The following is a 16,872-nucleotide window of genomic DNA, read 5'->3' on the forward strand; positions in this document are numbered from 1 at the left end:
AAGTTTGTCTGGGGGACTAACTCCGCACTTTCATATCTGGTCTGGGTAGATTTCACTTGAGATACAAAACTGAGCTGGTTGAACTTCTCGCTGCAAATATTATTACTTGAATCCAGTGTGTCCCCTGCCTTGTAAAATATTATTGTAAAATTTATTTCAAAGAAACAGCTTAAAACAATTTCTAAAATGCAGAAATTCCATTTATTATACTGAGAATATCAATTGCAAGAAGTCTTGCAATGCATTCTCTTCACTCTAAGTACAATACAGTACACTGTTCTCCACAATAAGTTACATAAAGGCAAATTTTATGTACATATAAAAAGGATCAGTGCCCAGAATGATTTGCACAGCATATCTGCTATTCAGAAGCCAACCATTCAAATCTTTAGTTGCCTTCAGAATTCTTGAAGCAAACTGAATTCATGAACAGATCTTAATCACCCAGTTTGAGAAGGGTTTTCAACTAATTTCTAAATTCAGTGGAGACCATGCAAACGGTTTAACCACAGAATTAGCGTTCTCAGCATTCATTCTACAAACAAATGTATTAAAAATGAGGCATGCCATATGGTAGCATATAAGACAACATGGAGAAAAATGACCTGCCTGCATTTAAACTGTTTATGCAACCCAAAATACCCAAAAGGGAAGTAGCGAAGTAGTAGTGCCATTATACAAGGCACTAATGAGACCACAGCATAATTCTGCTTATGCATGCTCAAAAAACAAACAAACAAAAAAACCCCCCAAAACCCCCTCAACTGAAAAAGTGAAGAATAAGGCTACTAGGATAATCAGTGGAATGGAGAGCATTGTATGAAGAAAGACTGTAATAGCACTTGCTTTTTCAGTCACCAAAACACTATGAGTGTATGACTGCCTTCCGAAAACATGTCAGGAAAATACCAGAAAAAGAAAGCAAAAGGACAATACCGGCATAATAGCAAACAGGCCTCTAATAAATTTATATGGGAATGGAAAGACGGTTCCTCAACTTAAAGGACGAGATGTACAGGCAAGGCCTTTGAATAAGGAGGAGTGGGGCCAAAAAATCTTTAAACAAACAAGTTTAATAGCATAGCTCAGTTTATAGAAGGGATTCTGTGATGTGGCATCTACTGTGGGAAAAGACCAGACCCAGAAACACCCAGCTGGAATGTTCCCAACTTGCCTGATCCACCACCGAGATAAGAAGGTGGTGTCTCTTTTGCAGTGTGAAATTACATTATATGCTCTAAAATTCCACTTAAAGATTTTCATTCCCCTCCTTCACATGAATTATTCTATATTCAACCATGTGAATGTCTGTTAATAGAGCAAATGTGGCCCTTGCTGTGAAATCAGCAACCTGAACAGTTGGTGTACCAGTCAGGACATTCTGTATAGCTTTCAGGGCGAGATTCTTTTTCACACCTTTCTCTTTTTTCTACAATGGAATGTATTTTAGTCCTTCTAAAGTCACAGCACAGTGAGCCACACAGACTGAAAATACTCAAGACAACACAAGAGATTATTTAATTTAATTCTTAAAATAATGCAAATATAAGAATTGAAATGTACCATGTGGAAAATTGTTGGGTTGTACATTCCATTGATTTTTTCCAGTCGATACTGAAGACGCTTTCCTTGAACTACACACGCTTTCCAATTTATTTGAGGTGCTTGAACTTGCAAAGTATGTAGGTAATAGCATACCAGTTAAAGCATTACTCGGAAAACAAATAGAAGAACCAAAAACCCTCTAAACTCTTCTTCACTGAAAAAGAGAGGCACTGCATTTTTAAGCTGAATTAAGGCTGTAAAATGATGCTGGTTCATTGTGAATTTGAAGTCATCAAATATCACAGGGGTGACATTTAACCCACTGCTTCACTGTTAGTCCTGTAAGCCTGCTTACGGAGGTGAGTCTCAATCTCCTCCCTGAAGACCAGCATCCCAAGGTGCGAGTGAGAGGCCTCGTTCATGGCTTTGGACTGGATACACATGCGATACTGCTCTGGAGTGAGTTCGTCTGCACAATGTTTCTCATGCCAGAGGTGAAAGAGACCAGGGACTGGTGTCCTGATCACAATAAGGTCACCGTGCAAGTACTTTCTGTAAAGGTGAACATCCTCACCGCCCCAGCCTTTCACTTCCAAGTCAAAACCCCCTACAAAAACAATATCAGAAGATGTTATTTTGGCACACAGGCTAGATATAAGGCAAAAAGAGCAACACTCCTTGTGTAACATATTACCAAATCTCTACAACATACCAGAAATTCTGGAGCAATTAACTTCCAAGTTCTCCATGCCAAAGCATGCCAAATTGAGGGAGAGGAGCTTCAAGCATACCACATCCTTTGCGGTGGAAACTACCCAGGACACAGATCATGCACTGCTGGCTTCAGAACGTCTCTTAGAACAGTGTCTCCAAATCGCATTATGCATGACATCCCATGTGACAGCTGCAGAAAACTGTAGGCAAACCTCACTGGCTATACTTTTGGGTTATTTTTAGCAATCATAATGGATTTTAGCAGCTGGAAAATGAAGCAGTCATGCACCATATGAAAAGCCCTCTCTAAAAATGCCAGCAATTACTCCCTAGGTCACAACTCAGGAAGCTGGATTAAGTAAAGGAACCTGTTCTACCATTTTAAGTTCTCTTGCCTTTCCAGGACCATAGTGAAAATCGACCCAGACTCATGCACAATTTCAAAACTCTAGAATTATGAAGTCTTTATTTAGCATATACTATATACATGGCAATGTGACTGCTATTAGAAATCAACCTGCATTCAAGCCATTATACAGCACATATGGCTATATCGCTACACCTTCTGGCAGACTATCTTCCAAGACGGTCTTCCAAATTTAAGCACACCAAGCTGTTCTCAATTTTAACAGCATGCCACAAGGCGGTGCCAAAGCATACTTCTAAAGCCTCGAACAACTATATTCAACTACTCAAGGTTATTTAAAAGAAAGAATTTGAGAGCTTCTTGTCTATGTTAGTGGTTTACTTGAGGGATGTGTTTCTTAAACTTAGATTAACTTGCTTCAGACAGTCACAAAGTAAAAAAAAAAAAAAAAAAGAGTGAAATGTTGCTGCTAAAAAATATTGTGACTCAACAAACTCATCAGATGGGACATCAACATCTAGAAAAACTTATTTATCTCATTGGTCAAACTTGTCAAGCAAGTCTGACTGCTGGGCTTTGGAAAATAATAAAAGAAATAAATGCATTACTCTCCTGTTGTTAGATAAGAACAGAGAATTCAATTTTTAAACACGCAGATTTATTTTTTTTTTTACAGTTTCATCTTACCAACAGTCAGAAAGTCTGTCCGATATTGACAAGTCATCCCAAAGCCAAAATCACGCCAGAAACCAGAATCCTTCTTGTGTACCTGCAATTTTAAAACAGTATCATTTTGAAATGCAAAATACATTGAAGGAGGTACTTTGCATTTGGTTTTGTAGAAAGCTAAGCTCTTCTGATCATTTGCTCACTGCAAGATACAGCACATATACTTCTAATAGTTCTGTATCATGCACAGATGTGGGCTTCCTAATTACCCGCTGTTCACTTCACCCTTTGCCATCCAATTTCAAATACTTACTCTCATTGCAGTTTCCACATTTACCTTTCTGCCACACCACTTCTATTTTCTATTATCTGCAGAGACCAAGCAGTAAATTTTTGGTAGTCTATTGCCAAATCATCTGTTCCTGATACTCCAATTCGTACCTGGTTTCTAAGGCCACATTTGTCTCTTCTTGTTCTGATATGGCAAGAAAAGTAAGGTTTGTGATTGAAGTCAGCAACTATAAAGTTGTTCAATTCAAAAAAGTAGCCAGCCGAGTTGTCAGTCAGGAGCTCACTCCTCTCTCAGCTGTGACTATCTGAAGCCACATGCAAAAGCTTCCCTCCTACTTTCAGTAGGATCCCTGCAAACAGCATAGGGAGTGAGGGTTATGTTTTTCTTTTCTTTTAGTAAGGCTGTGCTGCACTCTCTCTCCTCCAAACCAGTCTACCTGAGAAGTCCCAGCTGCAAAACCCAGTTTCATTTATGCAGTTTCTTGAAAGAGAGTCAGGCTGGACATCGACTGTGGCCATTCCACCTTCAGGCAACAAAGACCCAGAAATACAGTACTTCCTTCATTCTACTGAGCCCCAAATTATCTTTAAACCTATTCCCTTGAATGTTTGTGGGGTTTATTTGTTTATTATTTTGACTACAAGCTTCCCCAGAAGCAGTGTTTCCATTCCAAAAGCAAGATGAAATTAGCAGTGTAACAGCCAATGGTTCTGGCAGATGTTGGATGGCAAAGGTAAAGAAACAATCTGCACAGAGTACAGCTGTCCACAGCATGAAGCAAGCAACTGACTGAACATTTTAGTCCATCTCGAGTTACTTGGCACACTTCCTGCAACTTGGTAGTTAGCAAAGAGAGTCGACACCGAGGAAAGCTTATCAAGGACCGTTCATAGTTTTTTTTCCACTTCTTTGTTTGCTGGAACGTAAGATGAAAGTTGGTGCTGTGTTATGCCACTCTCCTTCTAAGATAATGGCTTTCCAAGCCAGAATTAAGCCATAGATCAGAACTACCAACTTCATTTGACTAATAGCACATTTTTTCTTTTTAAATCTAGGTAGAACTCCAAGTTTATCAAAGAACGAGTTTTGTACTGTTTGATAAGATTTTCTTCCAAGTGCTTTGCCCATAATGGAGAAAACTGTTTAGATATGCACTGCCAAAGGTCATAAGATATCCCAAAGAGACTATTAAGTTACACTTAATTTTGTTTTATACAAAGCACAACTAGTTCTATCCAGAATAAATCATGCTACTTACCAATTGTTGCTCCACAGGGGGTGGTATATCTTGGTTGGCATAGACAATAGCAGGATTATAAAGGCTGAATACCACAGGATAAAAAACCTTTTTCCCTGGAAGTCAAAAGGTAATTGTTACTCACTGTGGGCATACTTTCTGAAGGCAAGAGGAAACCAGAAATATTCTCATTCTGTAAAATATTAGCTATTAGCCACCTAGTGAAAACAAATAGAACATCTAACTGCTCGGATTTCCCATCTAGGTAGCCCACAACATCTAGTGGGGCAGAGCCCACAGGATTAAAAAATATATGTATATGTATTTATATATACTCTATAGGTATACACAGGTATACATTTATATATAGTTATACATACTTACACACATATAAAATATTATATATATTATATTTCACAATATCACATTAGATGACAGTGAAAAATTCCTGCAATAATGGTATGCAGTAAAGCTAAAAAATAACCAAGTCTAAGTAACACCTTGCATAGTTTGAGTTTCATGAGCTTGTCTCTTTCCACAAGCATTTAAAAGAGTGTACATCCAGGATGTCCCCTGCAAGGGCATTAAGCATCACGAGTATCCTGATCACACTGTGACACTGGTTCTATGCCTATTACAGAAGCCAGATAAATACTTTTCAAGGATCTCTTGCATTGCCAGTGCTGCAAAGGTATTGACAACAGCCCGCAAGAATACTCAGTACCCTGATTTGGGCACCAACTCTGAACACGTGAGAAGCATTTTCAGATCTCATTTGAAGCAAAGGTGACAAAGTGTCAGTATGAATTGTCAAGCAGTTTGCCAAACTCCCTTGAGAAAGCTCACAAGATGCTCTTCTCCAAAGTTTTTCCAATTATTTATACAACTCGTTTCATGAAGTGCAGAGACAGAAATGAAAGAAAAAGCAAGAAACAGAATCCAAGTATCTGGCTTATAGCAGATTTTTGTGCCCATTTATTATGTGAAGAAAAAGTATCTATTCGTTCCAAACTGACATTTGGAGAAAATGGTTTCTGGCTGCAACAAATCTGGAATAAGAGTAAGCATTAAAAAAAAGAACCCAAACAAATGTTTGACAGGAGAAGGTCTTAACTAGCACACCTGTTAAATCAAGAAAGCTTTATCCTTCTTGGCAGAAGGTTGTAGAACAAGCAAGCTTCATACAAACTTGAGAAAAATGGTCAGAAAATTTCAGAGCTTGGGATGTAAATGTGGAACATTAGCTCAGTCTCTGTAAGGAGCACATTGTGTAGCTCTACTGAAAACTATTCGTATGCGACATGTCATGGCCACACAAGTGTGAGAAGACATAAACCAAACTTGTTAGAGATTTCAGTATAACAAAAATCTTCTTCCACCATAAGTGCTACATTGAGTTTTGCTATACAAATTTACATGTTAAAGCAATTAAAGTGTCCAGCTTTCTTTTAGACAGGCAAATCTTAAGAAAATGTGAAAATTGTATTTACTGTACAAAAAACCCCATGTCCTTAAAACAAGCTACACTAAGGCAAAAGTTATTGTCTTTTGTGCACAAAGAATTTTTCATTTTCCTAGGTGCATGGTATTGAATAAGCTCCACCATTCAAATTAGTTTTCTCTATGTTCAACACAGGCCAGTTTAAGCCAAACAAGACAAGAAGACTCAGTTACAGCAACTGTAAAGGGACATACCAGGCTCAGCATTTAAGCGACAACTGTTGAGGAACTCGGCTGTGAAATAAACATCAACATCACAGAAGAACATCAGGACCTCGCCCTTTTCCCAGGCTCTGGCACCCATGTCAAGTCCCCGGCCTCGGTTAAATTCCTCATTCAGAGAGACAAGCGTGTAATTGTGGAAGTTAGTTTCTCTAGAAGAAAAACAGAACCAAACCCAAAATAAATCGGGGGGGGGGGGGGCGGCGGCAGAAGGGACCATTTATACTTTTTCAGCAGTTTACAGTAATTAAACTCTGGAAATTTTAAAAAAAAGTTATATCATCGGGATGAGAAAAAAATATCCTGTTCCACTTACTTGTCTATTTTAAGTGTCAGAGCTTAGACATTGTAAAAAGATGGACCTTAGTCTTACTTCATAACTTCACTTTGCATTTAATCATTTGGACAGATTTAAAAGGCCTTTTGGCAACTGACGTGAATTCAAGTGTTCTCTGAAATTACAATGCCATCTAAAATTTGTCCCCATAAACTAAGAAGTCCTGACTAACAGAGCAATATCTGTCTTCACTATGTCACAGAGAAACAGAAAGCCAGAGTCTTGACACTAGGAAACTCAGGAGGCAAAAGGCCATCTGTCTGGGGTTGCCACCGTAACCCAGTCAGTTTGCTTCTCCTCAGTATTTCATACCAGTAGCACACATCGCAGAAGTAGTACTCATCGCAGAAGAGGGAAGGAGCAGCAAAGGGAGACTGGAAATACACCCGGGGAACATCTTCAAGCAAAGTTAAGTGTCTACTTTGGTGACACTTCAGAGGTCAATGCTTGCTGAGAACAGAGCGAAGATACTCAACAGTAGCACCGCTAAGAAGATAAAGAACCAGATAAATGCCCAGTGAGTTGGCAGCACTGAACCTGACTCAGTGCTGTGAGAAGAAGAGGACGTCTCACAGGGAGCACGGCGGCAGCAGAGAGGCCTCAGAAACAGAGGCGTCCGGCACTCAGCAAGCTAGACGCCAGAGAGGCTCTGTGAGGGGAGGGCAGAGGCACTCCTCCCTTCCTAGAAGATGTCCGTGCACGGCAGGCCGACTCGCCGCCAGATATTAAGCCAGCGACACAACAGCCTGTCCCTAATACGTTTCACCGAGCAGAGAGAGCCCTGGCCTGCGTTGTGAGATGGGGATGGATACCTGGGAACCCAGCTCTTCTTGGCTAACACGGGGAACGGGGTCCCAGCTCAGGGATGAGCACAAGAGCTCAGGCAGAGAAGCAGCCCCTTGGCTACAGGCTTACAGATGCTACTACCTGTCCCATCCCTCCGGCGGAACGAAAAGCAACATTTGGGAATTTTAAATCCATGCTACTGTAACGGTATTTGCCGAGACAAATGGTGTCTAACGTTGTTTTATAGCAGAAGGTAAGTATGGGCCCAATTACCTAGTACCTAGAGGACAGAGGGCAAAACTTAACTTCTCACACTCAGCAGCCCACCAGCCTACTTTGACTACATTCCTTCTCCTTATCATTAAATAAAACTGATTCTCCAGTGGAAGAACTATAAAAATGTGCATCCCAGTTCCAAAGAACTTTAATTCTGCTCGATCAGTTAGCATGACTGAATATTCACTGCAAAACTCATCCCTGTTGTTTTTTGGACTGTCAGACAGAAACCTCAAAGCCACTGCTGTTAGTCTTTTTTGGCCTATTAACTTGATTTTTAGTAGTCTTCAGGAGACTTTTGCAACTTAAGCTGTAAAATGCCAACCAAAAAATAGTGTACTGTAGATAAAGCTTACTTTTCCTATTAAACTGTAATGGACTATAAAATTATTCTTTTTATTATTTCATCCTTTTTAAAAACCATTTTAAATGCCCATCAATATAGTATGTATTGACTGACATTAGATCGACACACTTACCTAGCTACAGATTCTAGGATGCTTTTTACTTCCGATAGCCCATCTTGTCCAAAATACACCACTGTGAGGTGAACACGCTTATCCTGATGAATACACACATCCCTATAAGCACAAAGATAAGCTGATATTAACAATTACTTGCAACACAACAGAAGCTTCAGGTAAAGCTATTGCATTTAAAAGTATTAGCAGATTTAATTATTCTGGTCAGACTTCAACTAGCTTCTAAAGAAAACACAGAAGATGTTTTCCCTCTTCTTTCCCCATCTTTCCCATTTGAATCAGAAGGTTCCAATACTGTGTGTCTCATTCCAACACCTTGTTTTTTTAAACAGGAGCTCAAAATCTGTTGTAAATACAGAAACGATGTTCAAGATCATCTGTGTCCAGGTTCACTGTGGTCCTGGCATTTAGTCTAAAAGGGGTTTTGGTGCAGTTTGAGAATCTCTTAAATACTTTTAGAAGGAATATTTTCTCTACACAATCGGTTCGATTACAAACATCCCAAGGCAGCTGGACACAATGTTGGAATCATTAGTTCTGTCACCAATCCACCAGAACAGAAATTCATTTTGAAAATGAAACAAAATACTGAAAATCAGCAACAGAGCTCACTATACAATCTCACGCACCTACCTAAAGTTTTGCATAAATTGTGCAAATGCCTCAGTTCTTCCAGCAAGAGGGACAATAATGTTAATCATTGATCTAGAAATATCAACCGTTTCACTCTTCACTTTCATGAGGGGTCCAAAAGGTCGGAACAAGGTGACATGCCTGTATTCCATGCCATCCATCTTCTTATAAAACAGCTCATACTGTGTCCCCTTATCTCTTTCTGTACGATAGTAACCTGAAGAATAAGTCACACAAGTAATTTGTAAAGTCAAAGATCCCAGCAATTGTATTTCAGAAACACTGTTTTTCCTGAGAACTATAAAAGAAGTGAAAAATAAAGCGTTTGGGGGAAAGCTTCTGGGGTTTTCCTAAAAACAAACAAACAAATCCACAAACCACCAATTATCACAATCACCCTCCTACCTTCTTAGACCAGATATGAAAAACAATCTCAAACAACCTCCAGCTTCCCCTGCTTCTTAGATAGGTTTTATGGTCCTACACCAACTTCTCAGGAGGAATTAGAGTTGGGTCCTTTCAAGAAAAAGGGAATTCAACTATTTGCTAAGGAAAAGCATGGCTGAAATCTAATATTGCCTGTTCTTAAGCCTTCAGTAAGGATCTTCCCCTGAGCTAGTCCACAGTGAAAGCTGAGATCATCTGGCCAGCAATCAACACAACACAAGCTGTGGGCAGAACAAATGACAATAACTCACTTGACAAAGCCTGTAAAATCTGAAATGTGATATCTAAAAAAAAAAAAATAATCCATGCAATAAATACTGGAATGCTTTAGAATTGTTTTCACTGCTGACCACTAGCTACAGTGCTTTCTATCCCATAAGTAAGGATAACGGTGTTATACTGTAGCTGTGGTCCTCTAAAACGTAAGCAGAAGTTTTCTACATAGCTGCAGCACTTTGAGAAAACAATACCAGATCTCTGTAAACAGGATTATCTATTTAGAGACATTTTACCCCTAATAGGCAGGGAAATCTATCCCATTCAGAACAAATATTTAGGTTAGCTGATCGCTTTCGTTTAAGGACCATCAAGGAAGCAACTCAAGCCAACAGCCTCTCTAATGTCACACCACAAAGGAAAAGACCAAGACTCATCTATGGCTTTGACTGAACTGAGCTCGGTGTTGGTAATCCCGTATCTATACTAATCTGAGAGTATGAAATGATGACAGGAAAAATCTGCTAACAGAACTACCCTATGTTCATCCTATCTCGGCTCTCCTCTCTCCCCCACAAGGAAAAGGTATATTATAGAGAAGAAACATAAGCTACACTAGGAACCAAACAACTTTCAGTTGAGCTGGCCACACAGACCATTGAGAAAGTTATGAAAAGCTGCATACCCCCAAGCAAGATGAACACACCTGCCTTTACACCATGCAACCAGTGTATTTCCATTCACTTGGCAGGCCTGAACTGCCTCTCCTGCAAGCCAGCCTCCAGAGCAGCTGAAATCCTCTCCCAGCCTCCCACCCAGACAGAAGGTGGCAGGGCACAGGGTAGATGAACTGTTCTGGTGACACAAAGGGTTGTCTCTTGCGCTCAGTATTGATACTGTCCTTGTTGTTGTTGTCGTCTTTTTTGCAACTGAAATCAAGAGGGGTCAAGGTGTCTGAAGGGAGCAGCCCTCAAACTTTGAGGAGCTTGGTTTTGTCTATCTCAGGAACTAGAAAGAAGTGATCTTACAGCTTTGCTTCTCTCCCTATCCCCAGGACAATATTCTTCCACATTCCCCTCCTCCCATTACCTTCTCATTGAATACGAGAAGCAAAGGAACACGTACACCACCTTGCCCCAACTTTTTTCCTCTATAGCCCAGGCTCCCTCACAGAGTCCTTTCCCTAAACCTGCCTAACTCCCTCCATGATCCTCTGCTCCAGCCTCCCCCCAAACCAAATCCAGTTTCATTCACTGACGTTCCCTCTTCCTGCCTCTGTCCTGTGTCCGCCCAACATCTGCTCTTTCACAGCGAGCTCCCTATTCCCCTCCAGTGTTCAGCTCTGTAAGGCGCTCTTTCTTGTGGGCGAGCATGTGCACCAGCAGACCTGATGGGAAACGTGGATGACCACCACACAGGGTCTGTAGGAGACAGGGTGCAGCAGAACAAGCTGGTGCCATCACACTGGAATTTAATGGTGACTGAATCTAACTTTTCAACTTAAATGCTTTTTACCCTTTGAACAAAGTTTTGCAATGCCCTCCTTTTAGACAGAGAAATCCTCATCTATTTCTTTGTGAACACAGAGCTGCATAAAATATGCACCACATTTTAATGCTCTGGAAAAGCATGACAGTTTCAAGTCAGTATTAATTACAAGTACCAAAAAGGGTGTTTCAAACTATGAAAGTCCACAGTGTTGACTGTTAGAAGCAGAAAAGTCTTTTATCCCTCTCAACCCTTTTCCACTCCAACACTTTGTGCTGCCTAGTCCAGCACTGTAGCTTGAAAGCAGCTTCTTGGTTATTGGAGCAGCTAATGCACCATGGTGTTTGCACACCATGCTCTCATGCAGTACGCAGCAAGTACTTTGTACCCATACTCCTGCATAAATTAACATTTGGTATTGTATATTACATTCCTTTCTCTAGTATCCAGTAGCTGTTTACAGATGAAAATACCATTTACAAAGTAAGTGAAGTTTTTAAAAAGCATGTCAGTTGCCAATAGCTTATCTTTAATCAAAGGATAAGCTTAGATGTCATTCTACAACTGAAGGCTGTAGGACAGAATAAAAATTTGTAGATTAAAGTAACTTTAAAAAAAATGCTGCTGTAACTTCATAAATATGTTAATATGCAAGTATAAATTTGAGTAGTGCCTTGCCAACATTCAGTTGCTGGAATGTAAGCGTCTAAACTTTTGAATCTCAACATCTTACCAGCACCACACTTTTTAAATAGTAAGTATGTGCTCCTCGAGTTATTCTCCTTGCTATGAGCTAACCTCCACAGATAATCTACTAATTTGAATACTTTTATGGGATTAAGGCTTGTATACACAGAAGCCAGAATTGAGAACAGCCAGAAAAAGAACCTACATCTGTTTTACTTCTTAAGTGTATTCAGGTTTTTAGCACTTGGGACTGACTCATGTAATAAAGCCTGCTATCTCACCTTCCAACTAGCACACACTGGCTGCCATCCAAAATAGAGCTCTATAAGCAAAGAGGTAAAAAGCAGCAGAAATAATTTAACAGCTGTTATTCCTGGTCCATGAAGCTTTACTGCCTTTGCAGAAGTTCTGTTTCTCACCAAACAAATTAAATCTAGGAACACTGGGGATCAATTACTATCCAAGCCAAAATGCTGTTCTTCTATTGCCTCAAATACTATTACTTATTTTACAACCATCAAGAAAGCTACCAAGAAATGGTTTGGTCTATGGAATTTAAGACGCATCCTATTTTTTTGTGTGCATTAAAATTCTGCATTGAAGTTCCCAGGACACTGGCCAGTTTCTGGTCTTATGCAGGACATACTAAAGGGGGTGTTTGCGTGACAAACAGTCCACAACATTTTATGGATGGCAAGGACTCTGGAAGAGTTTTGCCTTTGAGCTTTCAGCATTGAGATTAACAATTGTTACACCCCAAGGATGGGTGGTGAGTCTTCCCTTGAGATTCAGACCTAAAGACAGTTTCTGGCCTTCGCCCAGTTCCAACCAGAAACACAGAAGCAAGAGAAATGGACCCAAACAGCAGCACTCAAATTCTGGTAGACATTCAATAACAAGACCTTTATTAGAGATCAGCTAATTGGTAATTAATTTCTGAAAAAAAATGCTAATACCTCTATTTTCCAAAGGTTAATTTTAAATGTATATCCAATGGAGGAGCTTTTAATCTCTTGGTAAAATAAACCCATTGCCCTGATAAATGTAACCCAAATAAACCAGTTACACTGATAGTGAAGTACAGATGTCCATGAAGGCTCCCCGATGAGTTTTGCATCGCTATTCAAGGCTTAATGTCACAGGCTTCTGAAGAAAGCGCATGGAGAGAGGTAATACTATTATGCTCTTCTCATCTTACTTATTCTGTTTTTCAGTATTATCAAACACTGATGTCAAAGAGATCTATTTTTAATCCAGGACTATCTTAGAATGCCCAATTCAGCAACTACGTTCATTGCGTGGAGTCCTGGACCCCTTAAATTTGTGAAAATATGTAATATTGCAACTTCTATCCTCTCTAGGGATACTCTCCATCCAAGGGGAACAGCATACTCCTGTTTCTCATACACTTACATCTAATGGAAATATTAAGAAAAAAAGCCAACTTCAAAGAGTTTCTCAAACAGCAACTGCACAACAATACTTTTTTTAGGGTCAGATTTTTTTTCTGTTAATACTAGAATTCTGGAAGCTTCATTCTGGGTTGCAGCAAAGCAAAAAAGGTGTACAATACAGCAAACGGAGCCCTGCAGAGCTGAGAAACTTGCTGGTTTTCTCTTCATCAGCAGAGCAAGTCAACTGAGCTTTGTGAAAAGTAATTTGGAGCTTTCAGAGAGTATCTTTGTAGTTGCAATGCATACTTGCAAATCTTTTTTTTTTTTTTTTAACTTGGTGTTATTGCTCAAAGCCTGCCAATGGCCATGATGCAGCTGTGGCAGCTCTGCCTAATCACAACTCCAAAACAGATATGGATCATTACTTTGTCTCACAACACTAAAACAGTAACATCAGTTTGGATAACACTTGAACAGGTTGCTCCCTATTGTGGATACAGCTTCCTTGCACCACTGGGACAAGCCAGAATATCTTCATGTACAGATCACAGAGGCTGAGCATGCAGCAAAGGAGCTGCAGGAACAGTTAAATCGAGGACACAGAGCAAAAAAAAAAAAAAAAAAGGCAGCAACAAGACAGCATCTATCAGCACATACTTTGAAGTTTTTTGGCCTATGCAGTGCTAGAGTAATGAAAATCAGTAGATTCAGACTACCACATATTATTGAGTAATTAAGTGTACTTTTTCAGAAAAGTTTATTTAGGAAATTTCTATTTATAAAATAGACAAATTTAAATAGGTAGAAGGCAGATTAATTTTAAATTCATGTTGTTAGTCTTTGTTGTCACAAGTGAGTCCAATTTAGGTAAACCCTAAAATACAATAAGAAGAAAATTCTTGACACTTTTACAAATCAAGACAGTGATGTTTGACTGGGCATCAGAGGCAATGTAAATGCTGGGGAAGAACTTCAGACATGCTCAGTGGAGATTAAGAGATACCATCAGGTAAAATTATAAGAAAAGAGATTCTAACCTTATTTAAACAGCCACCAAATTCTCTAAGGATTTACTAATACACCTGAGAGTACATACCACAAAAGATTACATAGCTCAGGGTTTAGTTTAGTATTTCACAAGTCCAGGAAAAAAGCTGAAATAATTCCCAGAACCAAACCTTTACCTACATGAAAATTTATCCTGTTGAGGTAGGAAGCTAGAAAACTTCCAGAATAAAAATGCCTGTTTCTAGTTCAGCTTGTACTTGTGGCACAGTTTTGTGGGTAATTTTTTGTAGATAGATATGCACTAGTTTTGAGAAAAAAATTCCTGCAAGTCAGAACAAAAGCAAAATCAGTTTACCTATATTAAGCATAAAATACGATGATCATGTACTAACTAATGCAGTCTCATGTTTTCTCTTTTGCCCTAGGACCAAAAAAACCAATCCACACACCAAGTTTCTCAGCTTCCTGTTTCAAATTGTGTAAAACTCTAGTCTTAGTCCTAAATCACTTATTACAAAATAATCTATTAGCAATTCAAGAAGATACTGAACTTAAATAATTTGCTTTAATTCATGCTGACTTTAACAAACTGTTTTTCTAAATGAGCAATGTTAATCCAGCAACAATTTAGTTATGCTCTTCGGACAGTTACAGGATCTGCTGTAGATACACCAAGTCTGCTATGAAACTTGGACCCACCAGTTTATGATAGCTCAAGGGAGCAGTATTTTCCAAATGGAAAGGCTACAGCTTTCCAAGTAGACTTCCATCAAACGAGGATGCACAAACTGACAATGGAGGTAGCATGCTAGAGCCCAGTCACAGGGCTGCAGGGCGAGGGACCTGCAGGTACCACTACTGGCTGGTTCCATTTTTCACCCCTAAGTTTTGGAAAAATAGGAAAAAATGTGTAAATATTCAGAAGCAGCCTTTTTTTTGCTGACCCAGTGTCTAAATTAGCCAGTAGTATTCGCACATACGAAAAAACAGAATACCCACACAACCCACAACTTTGTCTAAAAAAAGACACTGATATGTATCACTATGGCTAGTTGCTAACACACCATAGAAGAGCTACAGCATAAAAATACTTTCCTTTTTCTATAGTTCCTTTAACTCTATGCTTGAAGAGACTGCCTTTACAGCAAAAGAAAATTAGTTTGATTTCCAAAACCAGTTCTCAATATACTGGTGTGAACAGAGGCAGAGGTATGAAATACAGCTCTAAGGTCCTAAATCTGCTTGCTTTCTTAGAGGTCTGCAGTCATTAAAGGTAGTACACCAAGAAAAATAAGCAGCTATTTTGGTAATGGCAAAAAAAAAATCCACTAGAGTATAAGCAGTATCTAAAACAGCAAAGGAAAGCAGCTGCACACTTAATATAAAAAGAAAACAATTATAAGACTGCAAGAATGAATACCTCCAGATAAAATAATGGTCTTAAGTGAAAACTGTACTAAAATCCTAACACTGCACTGGCTGTATTATACTGACACAGCTGAGTGGATTTTACACCCTGCCCCACCTTCTGGAAGGAAGAAGAGTACTTGCATTAAACTTTAAACACAGTAGCTGTTAATAGCAGAGACTTTTTGTGCTTCAGACCAATTACATCATCTTACACTGAAAGAACCGATTATTTCAAGGCCAACGGTACCTTTCTCCAGCATGTTTGCTTAATAGTGCAGACATCAGTACTGCAGAGATCCAGGATCCCTTTTGCTCTTACAGTAATGCTTTTATAACATGGTCCAACATTTGGGGGTTTTATGGCAGCATGAACTGTATTTAATACTGTAAATACAAAAGAGAGGTACTAGGGCAGTTTTTGATAATACTTATCTCCATCAGCATTACACTACCTTGAAAGCCAGCGTCTATAGGAATTATCACTAATGCCTCTTTTAAGGGTGTCACTAAGTGTTGAAAGCATAACTGCTATATTTGCTTTTATAATAATATGTGTTCTGTAATTAAACTTACAAGCACCGAGAGAGAACTGAAGAGAGAACAAGAGAACAGTTCAAGGTTGCACAGCTTAGCGGACCCCATAACTAGTATACCATGAAGGGTCTATTCAGGACGCCAAGTTTTCAGCTGACATGACCAGAACACATTAGCCTACCAATGTTCTCCCTCCAGTACGAGTACGCCAACTCCAAGAGGGACAAAAGACTGAATATTAACAAAAAGTGGCATAGAGATGAGTGAAAAAAAACCCTGTAGCTTCATACTGAATTGCTTAACTACGCAGGAACAAGAGAGATGAATCAAATTTCTCCCTCCCACTGCCACCAGTTTCACTGGAAGTCTTTCAGTTATTTAGTACCATAAGCAGTTGTGTCACACTGACTTCAGCTACAATCAATTATGAATGCCTCAGTATTTTAAGCGGATACAGCTTCTCCCATACACTTCTTATGAGCCCTTCTTCTGAAATGGACTTCTTGCTCCCTACTCAAAATACAAGATAATGAAGCAGCAATATTCTCATCATTAGAAACAAAGGTTCTTACTGTGTAATTACTGTTGAAGACTATATTCAAGGAGGTAAAACCCCTAAAAATACAAA

The 16,872-nt window shown here is 39.3% G+C and overlaps 1 protein-coding gene across 3 annotated transcripts in view; it reads right to left on the reverse strand.

Annotated features, from left to right (window-relative positions):
* Positions 1–1,748: 1,748 nt before the first annotated feature.
* The window catches only part of CSGALNACT2 (chondroitin sulfate N-acetylgalactosaminyltransferase 2), a 35,341-nt gene continuing 20,217 nt past the window's right edge, over positions 1,749–16,872 (reverse strand). For 2 of the 3 annotated variants that reach the window (XM_075025620.1, XM_075025621.1), the window contains exons 3-8: positions 9,061–9,277; positions 8,425–8,526; positions 6,520–6,698; positions 4,846–4,940; positions 3,314–3,395; positions 1,749–2,152 (exon numbers count right to left, since the gene is read on the reverse strand). In XM_075025620.1, coding sequence (XP_074881721.1) covers positions 1,860–2,152; positions 3,314–3,395; positions 4,846–4,940; positions 6,520–6,698; positions 8,425–8,526; positions 9,061–9,277 — 968 coding nt within the window. In that variant the 3' untranslated portion in view covers positions 1,749–1,859. The remainder of the gene's footprint in view (positions 2,153–3,313; positions 3,396–4,845; positions 4,941–6,519; positions 6,699–8,424; positions 8,527–9,060; positions 9,278–16,872) is intronic. The other variant, XR_012650087.1, reaches the window with a different exon arrangement.

The sequence above is a fragment of the Buteo buteo genome, chromosome 4 (assembly GCF_964188355.1).
Source record: "Buteo buteo chromosome 4, bButBut1.hap1.1, whole genome shotgun sequence".
In the NCBI taxonomy this organism is placed as follows: domain Eukaryota; kingdom Metazoa; phylum Chordata; class Aves; order Accipitriformes; family Accipitridae; genus Buteo; species Buteo buteo.